A 13,393-nucleotide genomic window follows, 5' to 3' on the forward strand; every position below is an offset into this window, starting at 1 on the left:
AAAAGGAGCGCGAAGACATTGAGGCGCAGCAGTATGATCTGCAGTTGAGAGCCATCGAAGAGCACGACGTGTTTGCTGCGAGACGACCGAAAAGCTGTTAGCAGAGGAAGAAGCAGAGCCGCAGAGCACGTGACGATGTCGAAGCTTTGGGATTCTCGAGAGATGTCGATGGGCCCAGCTAGCATCCAAGACAATGGAAGCTGGTCTGGGTTTCGTTGCGAAAAGATGCACGAAGAGAGCAAGGGGAGATCAAGATTATATACTAGTGCACTGCTCTCACACCTCAGCTGGCGGGGCACGTGTCGAAACGGGTGGGATTCGCGTTTAAGGTGTCGCGCTAGCCTCGAATCGAGGAACAGACAAGCTTCGGGACTCGTCTCGGGGCCACTTTGGCTCTCCGAAGAGCTTACCCTTACCCTTACCCTTACCCTTACCCTTACCCTTACCCTTACCCGTCCACCCCCCCAATACGTATCCCACTTCCTCGCCACGAGCTTTCCCGTTACGGCGTCTGAAACTCACTGATGGATGCGTCGCCGTCTTGCTTGACGTGCTCTCGGCCCACAAATTGGATGCGGAGAGCCAAGTTCGGACGCGGAGCTGCTGTTTGTTCAAGTAGCTCCAGCTTTGCACTTAAACTCGACTTCTCCTGCCCAATCTCTGCCGCTCGCCTTTGATACATCAATCTGTCCTCTCCTCCCATCTGCCCACCTCGATCTACAATTGACATTCTCCTTTCCACCATGAGCTCAACCAACGGAACCAGCACCAGCGCCGAGGTGCTCAAAGGAGAGGGCTCTGCCATGCCCGCCTACCTTAGCACCCAACCTCCCCCCAACATGAACTGGCAAATCACATTAAAGGACAAGGTCATTGCCATTACTGGTGTAAGTAAAATCGTCCAATGGCGTGCGAACAAGAGTCAAGCTGACCATCCCAGGCTAACCGTGGAATTGGCCTTGGAATCGCCGAAGTCTGCCTCGCAAACTCTGCAAAAGTAGTCTACTCGCTCGACATATCCGAGCCGGGCGAGGAGTTTCACGCGTTCCAAAAACACCACCCCAATCTCAAATTCATCCACACCGACGTGACCGATGAGCCGTCGATCGAAGCCGCGCTCGACGCCATCATCGCGGCCGAGGGCTCGCTGCACGGCATGATTGCCAATGCTGGCATGACCAAGCATCAGCCGGGGCTGGACTTTACGCGCGAGCAAGTGGAGCAGCTATTCAAGCTCAACGTGTTCGCGTCGTTTTCGTGCGCGCAGATCGCGGCGCGCAAGTTCATCAAGCTCGGAGTCAAGGGCTCCATCGTCTTCACCGCGTCCATGACGTCTTACCGGCCGAACCGGGCCGCGCCGTCGGCGCCTTACGGTGGCACCAAGGCCGCTGTCCGCAACATGACGCACACGCTCGCCATGGAGTGGGCAAAGCATGGCATCCGCGTCAACAGCATCTCGCCCGGCTTTGTTCGCACCGCCATGACCTACTACGTCGAGAAGAGCCCCGACTGGAATCTTAAGATGCAGTACTATGGCGGCATGCCCCGCCTCGCTTTGCCCCAGGAGCTGGGCGGCGCCTACGTCTATCTGCTCAGCGATGTGGCAAGTTATACGACGGGCATAGACATTCCGATTGCGGGTATCGTGGGTGCATGGTAAACAACAAAAAGAAGAAGAAAAGAAAAAACAAAACAATTTCCTTCTCGTTCATCTTTTGGTTCCTAGCCCGTTTTATACTCCAAATAGCGTAACATACGTATCGAACGAAAGCCTGTCTCGTTATCACGGCAGCGCTCTTGCTTGGCATCAAAAGCTTGATCCTCCTTTTCCGCCGTGAATGCCACGACGAGTCGTTTTACCATTTTTGAGAAAGCCGGCGGGATTCAGCCAAGGAGGGAGGCTAATAAGGAGAACAGACGTATAATCACAAGCAAATTGACTTGCCCTTGAGTGAGCCAGACTCTGCATCTGTCCAACTCTAAAAGCATCGCTTCCCACAAGCGCACTTTTGTTACTCCAAATGGCAAAAAGACCCCTCAACGCTCGACCAAAAAGGGAATTGTGGAGGACATCGATAGTTTATGTTCTATGCATACGCATGATCAGGAGGTGGAAGAGTACAAGCGGAGGGAATCTATCAGACAGGCACGCCGCCGACCAAAAAGAGAAGTAAGTCTTTCAGCGAACGGCTGTCTACACGTAGTCTAGCCGCATGCCCAGAGCAGCCAAGCACAGGGAAGCAAAAGCCTCAAAGCCTAGCACCAAAAAACCCAGCTCCGTGATACGAGGAGAGAGAAAGAGGCAGTAACGCCGACAAGCTACTCCGAACAAGCCTCAGCCGAACGCTTATCTTGAATGACTACATTATCAAAACCGAGGGCGAATCTGACAGTCAGGCAGACCCTCGTCATTCATTCATTCACGCACCTACGTCGTCCGTTCGCTCAATCTCCGTCCTCCTGGCTCAACCCCAGTCTAGCTCCAGCCGCAGTCCCAAACCTCGAGACGAGACGGAACGAGAGGCGCCTGGCGCCGCGGCGGCGTACAAGTCAGAGAGGAAGAGAAAGGTTAAAGTGTATCTATGCGTGCGTGCGTGCGTGCGTGCATGCGTGTAAAGTATGTATGTATGTATGCATGTGCGAAGCTTTGCCATCGGCAGCGGTGTCAAGCTTTGCGGGACGTTTGTGTTTATTAAAGTGTGTGACGCGAGTCGAGGGACTGCTACCGGCCGGCCGGCTGGATCGGGTGGGTTGGGCGGGATGGTGGCGGTGTTTTGGGTTTGGGTCGAATGTGCTGTGTCGGGTTGGTGAGACGGATGACTACGTCGAGGAGTGAGTGAGTGAGTGATTGAGTGGGTACTGTAGACAGTCGGTTGAGTGGTTGAGCGGGTTTGTCAATGGCAGGGAGGCTGTTTGATGTGTGGGGTGTACCGAAGCCGCGGTGTATCAATGTAACATCCCCTGTGTCTACATTTCCAACTGACCAATGTCGAACCTCCTTGGTCCGACGTTCCATGAAAGAGAGCAGGCATTTCTGCGGGCAACCTAACTCTCCAAGCGGGGGTCTGCAAGACAGGTCGCATGTGTGCAGATTGGATGATTGGTGTCGAGACAAGACAAGACGAGCTGGATTGGGAAGGATGATCGACAATTGGGATGCTGCATCTGCCGGCGGGCAATTAATTCACTCATCGAGATTGCGATGATGCTGGCGAGCCAACTGGGTGCCCCTATTTTTTTGGTTGAGATACACTAGGACAATGATGGTATTTAGAGCGGGAGAGAGGAAAAAGACAAGCGTCTTCTGCGCTATTCGTGCGCACCCCTTCTCTGATAGGTGGCACTAGGCTCATTGAGAATTGTAGTCGCCAGAGGTACAACACAAGATAGGGACAACATGGTAAACGAGACAAGGCGAGGCGATGCAAGGGGCGAAAGTCAATTGACGTTGAATAAACTCGATCGGCAGATGGAGCCCAAAACAGCAACTAACAAGCTCACTCCTGTTGAGCCGGGGTGAACCCACTCCAAGCCACGCGCAAAATGACGCAAACGTTTTTTTTGACGTTGTTTTACAGGCTACCATCCATCAAGTCAAAGAGCGGTGTTTTTCAGAGCGCCTTATTGTTTTACAACCGCATTGGCGCTTGCCTGGCCCTGATGCAAGATTGAGACAGTGATAGACGGTGTTTTTCCCAGGCTCACATTTAGCCCTAGTTGGTCTTAGCTGGCGGAGAGTTGCAGCCGCGGGCGCAGCACGCAGGGCACTTCCCACGTGTCGGAGCGAGGCGGGGTAAACGTGGATGTGCAAGCAGAGAGGGATGGATCAATGTGTCGAATCCCTGGCTCTCGCAATGCACAATCATTTTCGTCCCTTGTCTGATCCATGCCCGTGACGGGGACGACGACTAGATGATGAGACGAGAGATGGAAACGAATAAGATTGGTGGATCGCATCACGAATATGATTCCTTCAGACTTCGCTCTCCAGCCATCCGAGGCTCAGACGGTATCTCGGGGGAAGGGACGGTGCGAAACATTTGACAGCGCCTCCAGACGCGGGTGCGGTGTGGCAATTACCACACCGTCCGGGGAAGCGGACGCGGGATACCGACGGACACGGCGGATCTGTGCCAAGCAAGGTGAGATTTCACGGCAGTTGATTGATCGTTGACAGTGACAGGCTGCCTGGCTTTTACCGTTGAAGTGTACGCCGTTTCAAGGCTCGTAGCACGGCGGATAGGCAAAGCGTGGTAGCGGAGCGTGGGGATGGAGAAGCAGGTCAAACGGAAAAGAGACACGCGTCGCCGACTTCGCCTGTCTCTCGGAGTCCAAGTCAAGGTAGGGCTCCATCGGGTCGGTTTTCGGTGGTGCGAAAGTGGCTGTCGGGGTTGGCGTGACGCAGATGGAGTCGGTGTCGGTCTTCGGAATGTAGGGTAGGGCTGGGCTGACTTGGAGTTAGGTGTGACTTGTGGCTGCTAGACGTGCATTTTTTGTTCCTTTTTCTTCTTTTTGGCGGAATGGAGCCATCGGATTGGTTGATATTAGGACTCAAAGTAGCTGGCCCCAATTGCATGAGGAGTGTTCCAGGCGAGCGTATGGGCATTCAAGTGGATGTTCAGAGGCGGCGTTGATGTCGATAGAAATTGAAACTGTGACGACACTTGCAACCTCTTTCAATAGGTTTCGGTTTCGGACTTTTCACCCTTGTATGATTGTGGAGGTGGGCGTGAGAGGTGAGTGCGTTTGTGGATTCCAACGGGGTCCACCTGAAGTGCCAGAACAGATAGTCGTAGAGAGGCAAGATAGGCGTCGGTGTTGATAATAGAATAGGCGTTTCTGATTGCTGCGGTAAGCCATGTCGGCATCGAGGCTGTAGCGGGGCGAAAACGATCATTGCCCTTATTATTGTCTGGGTGATCCCCATCTAGTCGTGTCAGCACTAGCTGGTTATGCTCTTGGATTGAACAAATGGAGCATCCCTGGCAAGGCGTTTTCTGCATCCAGAAAAGTCAATGACGTGTACCTGGACGCACCTTTCGAAATAGGTCATTTATCGACCAGGTGGAAGCACAGAATCCAGCGTTTTGGTCTCAGGGAGCGCTGACATTGACGCAACCCTGGCCATAAAGTTTGTTGGTGGCAAGTGCAGTGTCGCATGCAAGCATCGTACTTCGATGGTTGCTTACAACCCTAAAGCTCCGGGCTTTGTCGTGCGAGCCAGTTGTCGTGCGAAAGTTGCGTGGAAGGCTGTCAGGCCAAGACACCCGCCTTCTGACAAGATAAGCAAACAACTTCGATGCCATGGTTTTTCTTTCTACCTTTGTGCCTTCATAGTCTGCTGCGGTACGGATACGGGTTCGATGCCATGGTTCATGAGGACAAATCGGAAGCCCCGATCTTTGCGGCTTGCGCAAACGTGATGCTTGAGAATCGGGTGGTTCTCGTTTGAAAGGGCAGACGATGCTTGAGATGGGTTTGTTTCGACAGCTTCAACGAAGCGATGGATATTGGCTCGCAAAGCTTACCACTTGGTTCTGAGACGAATAGACGGTAGACCAACCACATGGTCCCAATGCAGGTTCTGGTCTGTTGATCGCCACCCACCCGACGCGATGCGGCAAGCCACCTCTCTGCTCATCCAGTCAGCCAAAGGGAAACTGATTGATAATGCTGGCAGTTTCTCCGTAGTATTCATTCGGGACCAGGAGAGGCCGAAGACGCGGACGTTGTCCTCTCAGATTTGTCGGCTGGAGGGCAACCTCAGGGCTACGCATGGCTTGGGATCATCAGACACGAGCTCTCATCAGGCGCAGCTAGTCAGAACACATGTAGGTGGATAAGCTGTAGCTCGATTCTTGCCCTGGCGATGAGGAGCATCAAGGCGAGGAGAAGCTTCGTCAAGCACATGCCGTCAGACGACAAGTATTGATCCAGCGAAGCGGCCCTCGCAGACGAAAAGCTTAGCTGGCTGCAAGAGGTCGTCAATCGAATCCATCGAGCATTTTTGGACCCCATGGTCGGCGACTAAACGGTAGTGGTCGGTCGGCAGTCAGAGAATGAAGAAGCAAATGTTTCAGCAAGGATCCGGAAAAGGAAAAAGATGCAGAGATGCAGAGGGAAGTGCGGTGGCCGGTATTATGGCACCCTGGCCTCAGCCCAGGTGGTGGGTACAGGGCAGAACAGGACAGGACAGGGCGTTTATTTCAGGACCGGCCCGCTGCGCGCGCCGCATGCCTCTTCCAGCCCCAGCCGCAGCCCCGGCCCCGGCCCCGGGCGTCACCTCAGCGGCGTCGACCTGCCGTTCCTCTTGCCAAATGCTAGCGCTGACCTGACTGACACCTTGACCTCTCCACCACAACAACCACCACCACCACCACTTCGTCATTGCATGATCGGATATCCCTGCCTGGCGATCCTCGAGGGCTGGCTTGCGCACACTGTCGGGTCGTTGCTCGTGGGGGCCCTCCCTGCGTGCTTTGCTGCTCTGCACTGGCTAACCAAGCCATCAGCCTCGAGCTCACCTCCCTCCGATGCATTCGAATCGTCTTAAAGGCCGGCTAGCCGTGCCCGGGAAGCCATAGTCTTTAATTCAGCCGTTTGGCCTCGATTTTGCACGGAGGTGCTACCGCTTCCACTTGACTCCGTCTCTTCCTTGCAATCTACCACTCCTATATTCATAATCGATTCGCTGGCCCTCCACGATGCATGCTTCTAGCCGTGCGGATCCTCCCAAGAGGCCTGAGCGCCTCCGCGACAGCTGCAACTCATGTGCCCAAGCAAAGGTGCGCTGCACGCGAGACAAGCCCATCTGCGCGCGTTGCGCAACCAAGTCGTTGCGTTGCGACTACAGCCCGTCGATGCGCAAAGGAAAGCAGAGGACTACCGGCGGGAGCGTCAGCAGCACAAAAAAGCCTTCAAGTTCTGGCTCTCCTCGGAAATCGCCAGAGTGGTCGCATGACAACATGAAGAACGGCTTCCCTGGCAGCCACAGCCGGAAAACGTCTCACCACCAGTTCCAGCAGGCAGACCAAACCCTGCGGACACCCTCACCACCCATTCCTTGGAATGATGACGTCTGGAGCTCCCCTGGTGGCATCGGCCATGGCAGATTTCCGGGTCTGGTCTCGCAAGATTCCTTCGCAATGCCATACATGGCACCACAGTTGCTCGACTTCTTCCCTGCCTGCGATCCCATTTCCAACACCTTTGGCGCCGATACCATGACCGTCGACTGCGCCGGAATTGGAGCATTTGCCGACCTTCCAGGATACGTCGGCGGCGACGGAACTGTCTCCATGAGAGCAATGGACGACATGGACGTTGCTATGCTGGGCAATGACAGCATGAACGCACTCGGACAACTGCATCACCAAGAGTCGCACCAGTGCCAGACAGACGCCTATTCTCACGGCTCGCCCTCTGCCCTGTCCAATTGCAGCACGAGCTTCGGCACTCCACAGACAAACGAGTCGACGTTGCCGCACGACTGCATGGCGCGGGCGCTGGAGTTGATGGCACAGGTCAATTCGACGCCATCAGAAGGAGAATCGGGCGTGCCACTGCAAATCCGCATATTGGTCCGCAACAAGACAATTGTCGACTCGATCGCGCAGATACTGCAGTGTGGGCTCTGCATGCAGGAAATGCGTACTCCGCACATCCTCACCATCTTGACCATCTCCCTCATCGCCAGCTACCACAACGTGCTGCAGTCTTTCGCCGGCGATCAGAATAGCAGTTCGGGCAGCAACAGCCACAACAGCAGCGCAAGCAGCAGCACCACTACCACGCCTCCTCCTCATCCTGCCTCAACCTCTCTCCCCCAAAACATTCCCAACACCACCACAACAAACACCATCGCCCCCGCCCTCGCCGCGCTATCATGCCTAGGCATCGATGCGGCCACGACCGCGCACGGAGCCCCATCCGCCCCCTCCGCACCAGGCCTGCTCCACTGCGGAGCGGGCTATGGGCCGCAGCCGCCGTCGGTGCCGCGTCCGGCTCCGACAACGACCAACCCCCTGACGTCGATGACCAGCGACGGCAAGTCGCGCATGCAGATCATCTTCACGGAGCTGGCGCGCGTGCGCACGCTCGTGGATGCAATGGCGGACGCGCTGCGCGAGTGCGGCCGCGCCTTCGACGAGCGTGCTGTCGCTGCGGCTACGGCGGCGCCGATTGAGGATGGCACCAACTGTGCCGGCGGCGATGGTGGCAGTAGGGTCGGGGTTGGAGCCGGTGCTGGCGGCGACGCGGAGAATCTGACACATTCGGCTGTGTTGGCGCAGTTGGAGAAGGTGCTTCGCGCCAAGGAGCGCAGTGTTTTTCAGGCTGTCGTGAGAGCTGTGCGGTAACGAGTGAAGGAACCTTTGCATGTGCATTTCCTTTTCCGGTCGCACTGTACATACGACGTACAGACAGATAGTAGATGCGGTGGAATGGCGTTGTGGAGCGGCGGCGGACCGGTGTCAACCATGTCAATGACCTTTTTCCTCCTTTTCACCATCTGCTTTCTTCGACAGCTCGCTTGATATCCCGCTTGTCCCCATCTCTCTCTTTTCTTTCTCTCTATCACCACCATCATCAGCCTCGTCGTCATAGATATTCTTCCCACCCTGCAAGACGCCGCTTTCAGACACCTAAACCACATCAATCGTTTAGATACCTCCTCCTCCTCCTCCTCCTCCTCCTCCTCCTGCCCTATCACCGTTGGCTTTGCTGCAATCCCCGCCTTGGCATCCGGTCGATATAGAGATAGATGATAGATGAATGCCAGCCAGCGATGGGCACTTTTGGAGAAATTTGCATCGAGTGTCGTTCTTGTTCGTCCGTAGTACGTCGAGATAGATAGGGTGAGCGCTGGCAACGGAAGGGAAGGCGATTCGCGATTCGATTCGCTGCGAAGAGGGCAAAGGAGTGGAGGAGTGCGTACCCTACCACCTTACTCACCTGACCGAAGAGAACGGTCGGTCGAAGATAGAGAGGGAGAGGCAGTGGGTGTGGGTAGAAAGTGTGAAGCTAGTCCAACAGCCTGAGATACCCGAATAGTCAAAATGTTTGCACCGCTCCAGCGATCAACCATCTAGCCACTTGGCCATTTCCCTCGGAACAGAAGAAAAGGTGAGGCGGCACAAACGCTCCACTCGCATCCATTCCAGTCCAGTGTTAGTCCAGAGGGCACGAATTCGCAGGCGTATTGCTGCTTTGACGGGATACTGCGAAGCAGATTCCAACAACCAGGGGTTGTTGTTGCATACGACCCGAAGACGTTCGCGGAATCACAGTCGACTGACTCCACTCATTTCCTGACCCGCGCGCGCCCTCGCGCATCACTCGCACCGCCTCTCCCGCTTCTATTCCGTTGTGATGGGACCAGGAGAACCACTCAACGACTGGCCAACAAAAGCTACCTACCCGACTGGTTATGCCTGCGCGTCAGAAAAAAAAAAAAAAAATTCCGAAACGGCGACACGGGGCCGACGAAGACGATGGCGTAGTGGACCATAAGAAGTTCTCCGCAGCGGGAGAAAATGTTGGCGAGGCACGAGACAGGCAGCATTACGCCATCGTGGAGGCGGCGTTGCTCAACGTGGAAGCAAGCCCAAGTTTGGGCGAAGGGCCAAGGACGCGCTTCGCGGCTCAGATACCTGGGTCGCCAAACTTCGGTCCGTCCTTTCTATGGTTTTGGATAATTCCAGAGCCATGCATCTGCTTTAGGAGCGGGCTGAGCAGCGATTGGTTGCGCCGCGTTCGCGGTGTTCGCGCGGGGTTGTTTTGACAGCCGGTGCTTTCTGTGCTGCGATTGTCGGGCTGGAGGGGAAGCGGGTTCGCTTGTTTGCGCGATACTGGCGATTGAGCAGTGTCTCGAGTTCCAGGATTGAGTGGCAGATGGGGAAGGGGGGATTTCGCTGTGTCAAAGTTCCTGATCAGTCAAGGCGGGCCGAAAGATGCGTGTCCTAAATGTTTCGATTTTGTCCAGTGTCAAGACTTGTCATTCCATGGTCTTTTCGCGTCATTGTAGCCAATGGACTGCCGCGAGGTTCTGCCAGGACCAAGACGATCTGCAAGCTCTGAATGTGTCGAAAAATCCTGTTGCTGTTCGATTCTCACTGGTTAGTACGTTCGGCGCAAGAACAAAGGACGAATTATGAGAACTAGGAACGTGGCATTTGAGGTAGCGCGATTAAACGCATAGTGCCAGAAAAACTTTTCCTTCCAAAATCTCCGAGACAAAGTATTGCGATCGCCGCAGCTCAATGCCCCGGGATACCGGGAGCCTTTGCAAATCCAAGGCTGCGATGCGGAGCTGGAAACCAACAACAAAAATCAATTCCAGGGTTCCGTTTTTCATCCCATCATACCCAGGGCGCGTGATCGATAGCGGTCTAGATTTGTTCCTGCAGTTACTAAGACCGGATCCAGGGTCGAGGTGCTCATGTCTTTTGCGGTTTGGAGACGCATTCCGACCGCACAAGGCATCCCTGCCCAACATACCTTTCCGAGCGCGCGGATCTTGCTTTCGGTCCTCCTCAACCGAGGCTCAACAACAGCAGCGACGCTTTTCCATGCCCCGTAGACTTTTCCAAGGTTCGAGAAGATGACTCTACTGGTTTCCAAATCGTTTGCAGGGAACCTTTGGCATTCTAGATTCACCAAAGCATGACGATTTCGTAGCTTGCCCCTCTAGGCTGTGCGGCTGGCGCGCGCGCGGCACGGTGTGGCATAACTCGTGTCGAGGTCTCCTGGGCCCTGCCCATCGGAAGAAATACACATTTTGGGGGGGGGGGGGGGTAATGTTAAGGCGTAGCGGGCAAAGACGACTTCTGGGGAAAATGACTTGAGCTGGGGCGGGAGCTCAGGAGGCCAAGAGTCCGTGAATCCTGTCGATGCGCTGAACGGCGCCCTCGAGTCGCTGGAGACGCACCTTTTTCTCCTGATCCCTCTTTTCCAATATGTCCACACGCTCCTGTAGCTTTGCCTTGGCTTTCCGCTCGGTGGCAACCATTTCATTGGCGGTTTGAAAGAGGGAGGCAGTCAGCTCTTCGACGTCGGCATCCTGCTTTGCGATCTTGGATTCAGCCTCGGTGCGCAAGGCCCTCTCCCTTTCGAGCGCTTCCCGGGTCTCACGAAGTTCCTCGTCAATGTGTTTAATGGGCGGCAGCACCGGGGGGTTTGGAGGGACGGGAGGAGCGGTTGTTGGGAGCGGCGGAGGCGGAGCGTGAAGGGCCGAGGATGACTTGCGGCGCGAGAGGAGGTTGGACAGGCGTGATCCTCTTCCCTGTGAATTTGCAGTATGGGGCCTAGTTTCGTCGGCGGCGTCAGAGGCGGCGCCAGAAGACTGGCGGGCTTTCAAGCGGCGTAGCTCGTCCTCATAGTCGGCTAGCTTGTCGGCTGCAGACCAGATTAGCGACGCGGGGTTTGCAGAGGTTGGGCGCCATACCTGCCGACGAGGCCTTCTCGGTCAACAGCCTCACTTGGCCCTCCAGTTCGGCAATCCTTTGACGAGCATAGTCGGGATAGGCGTCGGCCAGGTCGGCGACAGAAGTGCCGCAGGAAGGGCAGGACAGGGCATGGTTATGGTTTGCGGAAGCGGGAAAGCCAGCCGGGGCAGTGGTGAGGATGCCGGTCGACATCTGAAGGGGGGGGGGGGGGGGGGGGGGTGGGGGTGGTGGTGGTGATGATGGACTCTCGGGAAGTACAGGCTGGAGGTGGGATCGGCGGGGCCTTGACGGGTCGCGAAAGAGGAAAGGACGGACCGTAGGTGGCGTTCCCGGTCGGCTGTGCGGTGCAGTCTGAGGCTGAGGCTGAGGCTGAGGTTGCAGCAAAAATCGGAAGTCGCCCGGTCGGTCCAGCAAGTCCAGTCCAGTCAAGTCCAGTCCAGTCGTGGAGCTGAGCTGAGTGGACAAGGGGAGGGTCGAAGGCGATTGGGGAATCGGGCAGGGTTCGTGTCACACGTGAGGATCTGCCCAACAGCGGGAGGTTTCAGAGTCAGGGCATCACTTGCATTTCCACACGGCACGGTTTTACATTGTGGCTGAAGGCCTAGACAGCCGTTGCAACCAAACACTTTCCCACGGCTGTGGTTTTGGTTTGCTGGGAGCTAGGAGTGTGCCTGGCGCCCGTCTACCGCTGATATCATTGCAATGCGCGCTGACGTTGGGAGGAATCGAATAAACATCTCGATCCATTGAAAGCGTATATCGCGGGCCAGTTTCGCTGCTGCTACGCCTACGCGCAGGCATTGAAGACAATGGCAAGTGGACAAACAGATGATGGCGATTGGGTGCACGCGCAATGCGCACCAAGGCCTGAGAAATCAGGATGCGTTCGCTTACCAATCGTGCACATTGGGCTGTCAAGGTCGACATAGGTGGCTCCTGACGACGGACGAATGGCCGAAGGAGTTGCATCATAGATAGCAAGGTAGGTAGGTAGCGAGGACCTGACCTACGTAGGTGACCTGTTTTTCCGGCGGCATGGTTGCGTCACCGGGTGAGTGAGTGCCTGAGGTGCCCGGTGATTGCATCCACTGTGACGTCGTAGCGCGTGGCTTGTGCGAGTGCCGGTGGAGGCGATTTGTAGCGCCGGGTGTGAATGCGGTTCTGGGCCGCCCGCCCATCTTGCGACGGTAGAGCGAACGGTGCGAGGCTCCAGCAGACTTTCTGGCTGCCGGCAGCCAAGCGGGAGCGGGCGGGGCGGGCGGGTACGTACCAGGAGAGGCCTGGGGAAGAGGCGAGGGGACTGGAGCAAAGCAAACATAAATCAATGCTCAGACAACACGTCCCGTCCTCCTGTCAGTTGGGTGGTTGGGTACCTTGGTTAGTGGTTGCGTTGCACGCATTCTGCGCCTTGCTGACTGACGGCCACGGGCATTCCGTAATCGAAGCGCAGTTTGCCCGTCTCCCACTCTTTTTTCCCCTATAGCAGATCAACAATGCCATGGTGATTCTTCACAGCAAAAACCCGTCGGGCAACCACTCGCAGCCACTCGGAGCGCCTTCCGCCGCACTGCCATTTGAGTCCTGTCCCTCCAGTCTGTGCAAGCGCCTGCCCTGCCCTGCCCTGCCCTGCCCCGCCCTTGCCCGCCCTGCACCCACACACCCAGTCAAGGTCAGCACACACACACACTCTCTCTCTCTCTCCCTGAAGGACCTCGCCCCTCATCCACGCAATTGCTCGTTCCATCGGATTACTCCCACGGTTTTCCCAGGCTCTTGCATCCGTCTCCGCCCCCCATCCATCCATCCATCTCGCAAAACTCATCACCCATCTCCCCGTCGCCGCGCAACTCGAACTTGGCTCCTCACCTCTCCTCCGGTCCGGTTGTCGATTTTTGCCACGGCATCACCTTTGCATTGCGTTGGCGTTTGGCCGTCTTCGAGTCCTCAAC

General features: G+C 56.1%; 3 protein-coding genes across 3 annotated transcripts; 2 read left to right on the forward strand and 1 right to left on the reverse strand.

Moving 5' to 3' along the window:
- The first annotated feature begins 634 nt into the window (after positions 1-634).
- IWZ02DRAFT_74551 (short chain alcohol dehydrogenase) lies at positions 635-2,041 on the forward strand. The gene is made up of 2 exons (XM_066771161.1): positions 635-887; positions 941-2,041. Exons 1-2 carry the CDS (start codon positions 744-746, stop codon positions 1,658-1,660), a joined length of 864 nt encoding a protein of 287 aa, XP_066619849.1. The 5' UTR covers positions 635-743; the 3' UTR covers positions 1,661-2,041.
- A 4,663-nt stretch (positions 2,042-6,704) lies between these two features.
- Positions 6,705-8,357, forward strand: IWZ02DRAFT_493519 (uncharacterized protein; the record flags this gene model as incomplete). The annotated part of the gene is made up of 1 exon (XM_066769940.1): positions 6,705-8,357. One exon carries the CDS (start codon positions 6,705-6,707, stop codon positions 8,355-8,357), a length of 1,653 nt encoding a protein of 550 aa, XP_066619850.1.
- Positions 8,358-10,779: 2,422 nt separating this feature from the next.
- On the reverse strand, positions 10,780-11,649 carry IWZ02DRAFT_460591 (uncharacterized protein). Its single transcript, XM_066768166.1, has 2 exons — positions 11,444-11,649; positions 10,780-11,394 (listed from the first exon to the last, which is right to left on the reverse strand). Exons 1-2 carry the CDS (start codon positions 11,634-11,636, stop codon positions 10,859-10,861), a joined length of 729 nt encoding a protein of 242 aa, XP_066619851.1. The 5' UTR covers positions 11,637-11,649; the 3' UTR covers positions 10,780-10,858.
- Positions 11,650-13,393: the final 1,744 nt, after the last annotated feature.

Source organism: Phyllosticta citriasiana (genome assembly GCF_038021145.1).
Source record: "Phyllosticta citriasiana strain CBS 120426 chromosome Unknown IWZ02scaffold_13, whole genome shotgun sequence".
Lineage (NCBI taxonomy): Eukaryota > Fungi > Ascomycota > Dothideomycetes > Botryosphaeriales > Phyllostictaceae > Phyllosticta > Phyllosticta citriasiana.

What these genes read in the sequence shown, in the direction of transcription:
- IWZ02DRAFT_460591 (XM_066768166.1), bottom strand. Translation starts at nt 11,636, where the DNA reads ATGTCGACCGGCATCCTCACCACTGCCCCGGCTGGCTTTCCCGCTTCC. An exon ending in CGAGAAGGCCTCGTCGGCAG is followed by an intron (nt 11,395 to 11,443) that starts GTATGGCGCCCA and finishes TCTGGTCTGCAG; the next exon opens with CCGACAAGCTAGCCGACTAT.
- IWZ02DRAFT_74551 (XM_066771161.1), top strand. Translation starts at nt 744, where the DNA reads ATGAGCTCAACCAACGGAACCAGCACCAGCGCCGAGGTGCTCAAAGGA. An exon ending in AGGTCATTGCCATTACTGGT is followed by an intron (nt 888 to 940) that starts GTAAGTAAAATC and finishes TGACCATCCCAG; the next exon opens with GCTAACCGTGGAATTGGCCT.